The sequence below is a fragment of the Benincasa hispida genome, unplaced genomic scaffold (assembly GCF_009727055.1).
Source record: "Benincasa hispida cultivar B227 unplaced genomic scaffold, ASM972705v1 Contig601, whole genome shotgun sequence".
Classification (NCBI taxonomy): domain Eukaryota; kingdom Viridiplantae; phylum Streptophyta; class Magnoliopsida; order Cucurbitales; family Cucurbitaceae; genus Benincasa; species Benincasa hispida.
In genome coordinates, this window is record NW_024064961.1 from 2453 (window position 1) to 13373 (window position 10921).

The 10921-nt window shown below is 33.5% G+C and overlaps 1 protein-coding gene across 1 annotated transcript in view; it reads left to right on the plus strand.

The window, feature by feature from the left end:
- Positions 1 to 2267: 2267 nt before the first annotated feature.
- LOC120069807 (loricrin-like) overlaps positions 2268 to 10921 on the plus strand; it is a 10887-nt gene continuing 2233 nt past the window's right edge. The window contains exon 1 of the mRNA XM_039021622.1: positions 2268 to 2409. Coding sequence (XP_038877550.1) covers positions 2268 to 2409 — 142 coding nt within the window. The remainder of the gene's footprint in view (positions 2410 to 10921) is intronic.

A 10921-nucleotide genomic window follows, 5' to 3' on the forward strand; every position in this document is an offset into this window, starting at 1 on the left:
CTCCCACTGGACCTTTGCCCGAACTCTCGAACCTCTCATCCATAACAAACAATGGATCAGATCTGCTTGCACTAGAGCCAAAGCCAGCGAGTCTCCCCCTTCATCACACAAAATATCAAACTTATTACGATCATCAACATACTTTACAAACCCTGTAATTCCAAAGGACCCATAAACTGCTCTGTTCCTCAAGGGCACCAAGTCCGATGACCCACTGCCACCCCTATGGCCTACACCTTCTCTATCCCGCCTTGACGATTGACCATAGTAAACTCGTCAACACTCCCCACACCCTTACTCCCAACCACTGTCCTACCCCTTCTTTATCCAATCAATACCCCCATTATCTCCCAAACACCCCTCATTAACCGCCACAATACACAACTCCTGACTCTTTTCCACACCCTTCTTCTCACACACAGCCCCAATATGCCCAAAGGATCCACAGCAAGCACACTTATGAGGTTTCCACTCATACACTACTGGAATAATAAACTCCTAACCCTGTATTCTGACAGTGACTGAATGGGGCATTAACGAATCATCATCCACCTGAACACAAACCCTCACATACGATAACCGCTGCCACTCTTTTGTTGCAACATCAAAAGAGACAGGTTTACCCACGACACTAGTTAACACTGTTAAACCCCTATTCGTCCACAACTCCAAGGGAACACGCTCCAGTTCAATTCATATAGGAACAGAATAAAAAACGAAGGTTTCAGGAACAATACCTGGGACCACTATCGTAATAAAATGGGTTTACCACCCAAGTGCCACGGACCATTCTCCAGCACCCAATCTCTTGACTCTACCTTCTGAAATTTAAAGATAATCAAACCATTCTCCAACAAGGTAATAGTTGGCATCTCTACGCGTCCCTAAATTCTCTAAATAATTCGACAAATAACAGTATACGGGAGTTTGGCATCCACAAACTGACCAACCAAAGATTTCTCCCACAGACAAACACCCTCTTCAATAATTTCCTCACAGGGTTCAACAATAACCTTATCATCTTCAACCACTGGGGGAATGAACTCTAAATTTCCCCTCAACTTCAAAAAGGGCCGCCCACGAATTAATCCCTTTCACGCCATAACCAGAACCACCAAAAACACCTCCCTCCTCTAACATGACCGACTTAGGACCAAACCCCCTAGCTAAACCAGTTTTAGGAACCAACTCCTCCCGAACACAAAGATCCCGTGTGTCCACCGAGCAACCCTCACTACCAAAAGGAGTTAAAATGTTATATTAATATGTATTAATATAACATTTTAACTCCTCATTACAAGTGAGTTATTTCTGTTTACGTGGGAGGGAGTTATTGTAACTCCCCTCTCTCCTCTATCTTGTCTTTTGTGAAAACATAGAGGCAACAGAACAAATATCTGAAATTATTTAGAGCTCTCTCTCAAAAAATTACTTCTCACAAAATCTCTGCAACTTTTATTTTTCCCTTTCAAGAACTTTGAAGAAATTTCACCACTTCATTTCTTGTCAGAGAATAGTCAGGTCACTGTATGGTAGTATTTATAGACTTGGCTATAGTGTTTTGGTGTTCGTGTTTTTCGAAGTGTTCATGTGTTCCTGTAGAGAACACATCGTGATCTTGTAGAGAAGAGGAATTGAGAGTGCAGAGAAGAGGAATTGAGAGTTAGATATCACCTTTCCACTAGTTTTTGGCTCTTAAATAAAATAAAGCTTTGCAATCCTTTCTTTTATGATTGTGCTAGAAAAAGAGTTTCCTTTTCAAAATTAAGTCTCAATTCTTTGTTAGCTAAAATTTTAAATTTCTAAATGCTATTTGTTTCCAAATACGTTCTTGAGTGTTGAGAAGAGTTAAAACAAATATTTGTGTAAGTCAGAACTAGCAAGCATATAAACAATTTTGAATCGAACAAACAAATAAATGATAAACAAAAAGTGATTCATATTTTGAACTAACTAAATATAGTTTTCTAGTTTAACTTGCTCGGGACAATGCATTGAGCTAGTAATTGGGTATTTTAATAGATCTTGGCATTTTAAGTATCATAAACTCCCTCATTTATACCTAATTATATATTTTCTTATATGTCAATTTTAATAGGTAATCTATCCGACATTTTTGGAGATCTTAGAAGAAATTTGGAGCTAAAAAGGAGTTAAAGAGCAAAAAATATAAAGAAAGAAAACATGAAGAAATTATGCTTTTGCCCTCAATGAAACAAATTTGCACGCCTCAACTCAATCGCAAACTGCCATAATCCTACGCCCCAATGCTGCTAGACGTGAATAGGAAAATGTTGATATACAGGCGCATTGCAATGCTCTCCTTTAGATGCAACTTTATGGACATTGACGAAAATAATCACATTGTCGTTGCCTTTTTGCAAGAGAAGCGTCGACCAACTACTCAGGGTTTGCAATGTACGACCGCAATTAAAAACTAATTTCCAAAAATCAGAAGACCATTTTTTACAAAGAGATACTCTTATCACAATTTAAAGATCAATTTTTGTTTCTTCTATCTTGATATTTTCTTGATTTGGAATGATTCTTCAAGAATTCGCACTGTCATGCTAGGTAAATCTTCTTTCTTGGGGAACATGTAGGTAAGTAATTGGAGGCTTTCTTATATTTCTCCTTTGAAATATGTTCTTAATGCTTGATTTTTAGTTCTCAAAAAATCTGATAAAAAGTTTAACCTTCAAATTTGTTTAGATTTTTTATTGCAAATTACATGGCTCGTTTAGAAGTTGCAAAAACTAGAATCTTGAAATGAAAATCTGAACTTTTCCTATTTTCTTGAACAGCATGACTAGTTTAGAAATTCAAACAATATCTTTTTAATTGACTCTTAGTATTTCAAGGACATCATAGCCAAGAAATCCTAGAATTATTGCAATTTAGAATTTGAATGGGAATGCTTCTAAAGACTTAAAATAATTAGGGTTAATTAAAATTTAGTTTATTAGACTAATCGGGACATTAGATGATCTCTTCTAATGGTTAATGAATAATTAAATTGCATAAATAAATCAAGCCATGATGAATAAACTGAACAATTAAATCCCTAGATCTTTATCGTTAAATCTCTAAGGATAAATTCGTTTTGCATATGTAAAGTATCAACATATTATACAAATAAGAAATTAACTGTGAGGCATTTAGGAGCAATAAATCCCAATCCAGTTACATCTAGGAGGGCAAGTACTGTGTGTCCTTTATAGATTATTAACTCAGTACGGTTTAGCGTAATCCTATCAAGAAAAGAATGGCAGATGTGTGTAAGTCTTCAAAGTATCCAAAAACAGCAAGTGGTGAAGGGATCGAATCCCACAGTGGAAGCGTTGTGTTTAGAACGCCTTGCATCCCACAATTCAATTTTTACAATAAACAAAATCATTATACTAAACAGAATGTATAAACACATAACCTAGCATGCTATTGGGGAAAGGATTAGAATGATTCTTACCTTTATAGATTCCCCAAGTGTCACGAATAATCTTTTCCAAGGTTTCAATGAACGGATCTACAAACGGTTTTGATCACGAACAACTCCTTGAGCAATCTCGAACACTACCATAAGAGTTACCTCGTTATTCTCTGGGATTCCAATAGAGGGATAGGTGGTATTCAATTATTCGGAGAGGGAGAGGAGAATAAGGTTTTGGAGAGTAGAGAGGCTCGGAGAAAATTATACACAACAACAATAGGGAGTTGTGTATTGTCAGTGTTTCTCTGCAATGAGAATTGTATATTCAGTGCATTCCCAAAGGGTCATAGAGAGGTCTTTATATAGAGAAGGGTCAAGCTCTTTCCAAATATATTTTTCGTTTCTAAAATTAATTAAATAATATTTATTTAATTAATTAGCCCATTTAATTAAATAACACTTATTTGATTAATTAGCCTAATTAAATAATACTTATTTTAATTTAATTTGCACAATAATTAAATAGCATTAAACCCAACTTAATGTATATATTTAATTATCATATGCATCCCATGTATATGTGCAAAAACTCTCTATTAATTAATTCTTTGTGAATCTAATTCACTTGAATTAATTTGAACAATTCAAATTATCCCTTTTAAGTATTCTCTAGTGAGCTAATAAGGGGACCTAGTGGATCTGTAGATCAAAAGCTCCAACGATATGAGATTAATTGGTCAAACTCATAAACCAAGTTAATCAATATTGGTTAACTATGGATACACTCTACTAAAGACCCACAATTTCACTCTTCTCACTGTAGATATATTTATATGTCCACAGATATAGTCCAATACCAGCAAATTAGTCCTTCATGAGTGTTCATAACTCTAACTAGGTCAAATTACCATTTTAACCTTGGGCTCTACCTCCTTAAGTATCAGTTCTCTCTAATAAACAACTTGTTTATGGTCCAACCAATAAACAAAAATCCCTTTCAAGCCAATGAGAGGGTAGGGCTCTTTGTTCAAGTCTCAGAGACACCACTTAAGGGAACACTCATCTACTTATCCTCTAAAAGGGAATGAGTGAATTCCATCTTATATTATTATGTTCCCAACTCCCCACTCGGTCTCTTCCCCATAATGGTAGGCATATTGGGTCACTCATGCAAATCAAAGGACAATCCCTCATGAACAAAGGGTTCATAATATACTCGAGATCAAGACTAAGTCACCTAGGTCATTCTATTGAAATAGAAAGTTAACTAGTCAACGGTGTTACATCTAGTGGTTACTAGTTTGCAGTCTAGTCTTATGCAAACTCATTGCATAGGATATTCTTACTCGCGTGTCACCTATATGAACGTATTTGATCATTATGTTTGTATCAAATACAAAGTAGGTCGTATCAACCAGAATAAGGTACCTAGTCTTATCTTTATACTATAGACCCTTTAGGTTTATCTTGAATATTGATCCACATATAGTTCAAGACTCATAAGACAACCTTGGATGTTAGTTTATTGAATTTAGAGTTATTAAGACAAAATAGACAACAATACAAATAATACATTTACTGATTTAATATCTATAACTCTTTATTGATGACGGTCAATTAATAACATTTACTATCTATGAGTTTTATGGCTGTCTCTTATACACATCTAGATGTGTATAAGAGACAGGATGAAGGTCAATTAATAACATTTACTATCTATGAGTTTTATGGCATCAAACCCAACAAAATTCCACTTGAACTAAAACTCTAGTTGGTGGGTTATGTAGAATCCAAAAGGCAGGATAATGTTAAATATAATAAACTAGGGCATACATATACCCATTACACATCTCCCACTTGCCCTAGATTATACAATCTAAACTTAGATTCTCTAAATGACCCTCGAACACTTTAGCCGAGAGAGCCTTCATAAATGGATCGACAATGTTGTGCTCTGCAACAATCTTTGTGATGATCACATTTCCTCTTTGCGCAATCTCCCTTATCAGGTCATACTTCCTCTCAATATGTCTTCCTCGTTTATGACTGCGAGGTTCTTTTAGAGTTTGCTATTGCCCCACTATTGTTATAGTATAAGGTGATAAGCAAGTTCATATTTGGAACCACTTCCAAATCACTCAGAAACTTCCTTAACCAAATTTCTTCCTTTGTTGCTTTACAAGCAACTACATACTCAGCTTCCATATTGGAATCTGCAATGCATCCTTGATACTACACCATACTAGAGCCCCCCCATTTAGGGTAAACACTGATCCTGACGTGGATTTCCTAAAATCCTTGCCAGATTGAAAATCAGAGTCGATATATCCTATAAGGATCAAATCCTTAACTCCATATACCAGCTTGTAGTCCCTCATTCTCCTAAAATACTTGAGAATGTTCTTAACTGTTATTCAGTGGTTTAACCCTGGATTGGACTGGTACCTACTAACAATTTCCATTACATAACAAATGTTTGACCTACTGCGGAGCATAGCATACATTAAGCTTCCCACAGTTGAGGCATAAGAAGTATATCTCATATCCTCAACTTCTTGAGGTGTCTTAGAACACTATTTCATAGACAAGTGAACCTCGTGCCTGAAAGGTAATAAACCCTTATTAGAGTTCTGCATCGAATATCGAGTCAACATTTTGTCGATATAAGTTGCTTGAGATAGAGCTAGCGTTCTGTTCTTGTGATGCCTGATGATTTCGGCCCTAAGTACATATTGCGCCTCTTCCAAATCTTTCATTTGGAATTGGGCTACCAGCCATTGCTTAATGTCAGTAAGATATCCTACATCATTCATATGGAGACATGTGAGCCGGGGCATCCTATACAAAGAGTTTGTATAAGACTGGACCACAAAATGAATTGCCTCTCTTTATAACAGTATTGCTAGAAGAGACTTACATTTCGTCAGGATGACCTTAAGTGACTTGACCTAAATCCAAAGTGAGTTGTGAACTCTTGCTTATGAGGGAACCCTTTTGATCTGCATGGATGAGAGTAGTCAGATTCATCGACTCAATATACCTATCATTTTGGGGATTCGTCTGATTGGGGAGTTGAGAACGCAGCTACACAAGAAGGAATTCACTCCTTCTCTATTGGTAGGGTAAGTAGAGAAATTGTTCCCTTAATAGTTGATTCGGGGTCTTGAACAATCAGACCTCACCCTCTCATTGGCTCGAGAAAGGTTTGGTTATAGTTTAACTATAATTAATTGTTCATTAGAGGAATCAATGGTACTTAAAAAGTTACATTTAACTACAGGACCAAATGGTAATTTTGGCCCAATTGTACTTAAGAGCAATTTATGATGGATCAATTTAATGTTGATTGGTTATATCCAATAGATATTGAAATATATCTATAGTGCGAAGAGTACAGTTTTCGGTCTTTAGTGGAGTGACTGACAGTTAATGAATGTTGATTAATTTAATTAAGAGTTTAATTAATTAATCAAGTATCATTGGAGGAGCTTCAATCTATATGTCCATAAGGTCCTCTCGTTATTTCAATTAGGATTAATGAGAATCAAATTAATTTTGGATTAATTTGAATTGTTCAAATTAATTAAAGGGAATTAATTATATGCGATATAATTAATGTAATGTATGTGATATTATATATATATAATTATAAATATAATTATAATTATATGAGATATAATTAATATAATGTATATGATACATTATAATTTAATGGGAGCAATTAATATTTAAATTAAATATTAATTATATGAATATGATTCATATAGAATTATAGGTTAAATTTATAAAAAACATGGTTCGTATTAATTCTATGTGTTATATGAGAGATTAATAACTATAGATTATATTATATGTGATATAAAATAAACTATAGGTTTTATATTATATGTGATATAACATATAGTTTTATTAATATATAATAAAAGTTAATTATATATATTTTTTATTTAAAATTCAAACATTATTTATTTAGTTTTTAATTTTTTAAATAGTTACAAAGGAAGTTATTTTTGTATAAGTTCCCATTTTTATCTCTCAACAAAACCTCCCATAATTTGATAGTGGTGAGATGGTCTTCATCTTCCTTCTCTTGATTCGCGTAAGCATTCTCCCTGAAAAAACTCTAAAATTCCCAAGTGACTTCTCTCATAAAAATCGTCTATTCCCTTCTCCACAAATTAATCAAAGCGAGTCCACAATGTCGTTGTGATTATCGTCCTAGAGAATAATGAAGAAGTCCCTGTGGTGGTGTTGATTTGCTTCCATTATTGCATTTGTGGAGGTGAGACTAGGAATGTTGTCATTCGTGAGATCGGGAAAGGATTCGTGAAGATTGCGTATTTTACAAGGATAAGTAGAATCTCTCTTGTCCTCACTAGCATGTTGTTCTATGAGTATGTCTATTTTATGATTTGTTTTGTCTCTGTATTTTCCTTCTTGATTTCAAATTGGAATTGAAATCGTCCCGCGTTCATGCGCTTCCACTTGGGATTCAATCCCTTCCGTAATTACATTTTGCTCCTTAAGTCTCATCGATTTTCTAATGAACAACTTTTTATGGTCTTACCATAAACAAAATCTCTCTCGGGCTAATGAGAGGGAGAGGGCTCATTATTCAAGACCTGGAGTCGATATTAGGGTTACAACTCCTCTACTTTACCCTAAAGTCAGGAAGAAGTGTTGATAACACTGAAAGTGTGCTTCGCTTAATTCAAGGTTATTCAATACTTTAATGTGTTTATTTAATGATAATACATGTATCAAACGTCTAATGGGTAAATTGGAATAGGAGAAAAATGATGTTCAATCAAACCAAATCGAAGCTTAATTGTATCGAAAGAAAAAGAGAACAATAAAATTAGAATATTGCTCTTAAAGAACTGCCCAGCAGCAGTGCAGCGACACCCTATCAGACACTTTCTCTCGAGAGCTCTTTTTGAATCAATTGAAGGCAGTGCCACGACACTACATGGATGTGCGAAGAAGACAAGGTCATGCACGCATGCGCATGCAATAGACATCTCGCTCGTGCATTCGGGGTATTATGAGTGCAGGGGGTAGTGCAGTGCTACACTATTTAGACTTTGTTTGGGATTGCTGCAGCTTTTAAAATAATTCCCAATAGTTGTGCTTTTAGAAAAATGAGCTGTAAAAAGAAGTAAAATAGTATTTGGTAAATTTCAGCTTAAACATGAAAAAGTAGGTTAAAGCGTTTGGTAAATAAATATTAAAAAAATATTTTATTTTAAATATAATAATCAAAATAGACTTATCACCAATTTTTTTTTTAAAAAAAAATTGTAATTTAAAATTTTAACTAATTGTGTAGTATGATAAATTTTGTTTGTTATAAATTAACTTTTAAATATTAAGGAAAATAGCTTTATTTTTTTAAAAAAAATCAAGATGATATAGCTTTTTTTTAAAAAAAAATGATGCATTTAATTCATGAAAAATAGAAAATAGATTTGATTAGGTGGTAGATAATATATAAAATCTTCTTTTAAATGTATAAAATTGAAAATGGAATATAAATTAAAAATTCTACCTGATTTTAGGAGAATTATGTAAAAGCTAATAGGATCCTGCTTTTAAAGTAACCATGAAAATTAACTGTATTTTTTTAAGTGATTTTAACAGATTTAATTTAAATCTGGTATACCAAATGCAAAAGAACGGTTACAATTTTTTCCAAATGACTTTTTGACAAAGTTAATGCAATATCAAATGTAGCCTTACCCCCTCCTTTACACTTCAATAAGGAGTTGCAACACTACAGCGCGACACATATTTTATAAAAGAAAATTTTACATTTTAGGTTAGATATTCAGTTTGAAAAGCTTCCTCAGAATTGACATCAAATTGTTTGAATCTAAGCTCATGGGATTGATGAGAACCCATCATACTATTTATAGACAATGTAGATAAGTATTTTAATTCTTCGTTGCAACAACAATATAATCAAACTTTCTTGGTATACTTTTGAGAATCTTTTCAACAACTCTTTGATCACTTGTTCTCCATTTGTTTTCAAATTGTTGACAATTGCAAGAATACAATTGAAATATTCTTCAACACTTTCGGTCTCTTTCATCTTAATGTAATCAAATTGAGATTTAAGTGCTTATAATCTTACACCTTTACCTTTTACTTTCCTTGATAGGTGGATTGTAAAATATCCAAACTGTCTTTCTAGAAGTAATTGTTGAAATTCTTTCGAAGATATGTTCCTCAGCAGCTTGATAAATGAAGAATAAAGTCTTCTAATGTTTCTTACGATTTTCTCTTAACTGAATAAATTGTTGATTAGTGAGCCTGTATTGATCCTCAACTTCAGTGTATCCTCTTTCAACAATGTCCCATAATTCTTTTGAGCCATATAATAGTTTCATTTGAGTACTCCACTGATGAAAATTCTTCCCACAAGATCTTGGAAATTGGGGTTGCAACATGTTACCGTTTGAAGTCATCTCTGATCTTAGTTCTAATACTACTTGGAAACGTAGTAGACCCTCAAAATACAAATCAAGAGAAGAGAGAAAAGATTATTCTCTTACACAATTTAGAAGAAACACAAGAACTTGAATATTTCTTAACTTGCTTTTCTTTCTTACAAATGAGAAATCTCACACATATTTATACAAGTAAAAAAATACATCAAAAGACATCAATATTAAATACCGATACATGTGACTTTTCACCAATACATAAATATTAAAAAAATATATCTAGTAATTAATGTATCTAACTATTCCTTGTATTTCAACTGCTCATGTATGTAATAATGTAATTAATGTATTTTAATAAAAGTCTAGATTAATTTTAACACCAATCACGTATACCATCGTCTTCATCTGATCTCCTGCTTCATCAAACCGTGCATATGCTGTTTTACATTTCTCGCAAGATCGCCATTAGAGAGATGCATAGAGAGTTAGAGAGAGTGGGAGACAAAACTCGAGAGAGATTGTTTTCTTCTCAAATATTGACACAGATTGAAAATCAACTTTTGGTTGAAAAGAAATTCTTACCCACGTGTTGTTCTCTCTGTGAGATGTGGCCATTTCTCCTCCTCACACAGCAGCTATCACCAGCTTTCTTTTGGATCACATTTGCTTCACGTTTGGGCCTGAAATCATCATAAAAGCCCAATAGAGCATGAAAGAGAGAATTTATTTTTTAATTTAAAAATGTTTTTAAAAAATATAAGAAATATCTAATTAATATAGTTGGAAAATTTTTAACCCATCTTAAAAAAGTGAGGAACTAAATTGATCAAACTAAAACGTTAGAAATTTATTATCCCTTTTTTTTATGAACTCGAGACATTATTAGGTGAGACCGTCATAATGTGTCTAGCAATTTTTTTCTTATTTGATATATAAGAGAGGTGTCAGAAAATTAAAATTCCATGGTCATGGTCACTATACAAAAGGCATGGTATGAAAAAATTCCAATACTACAATAGTTTGAAAAATATTCTGTTTTATCTTT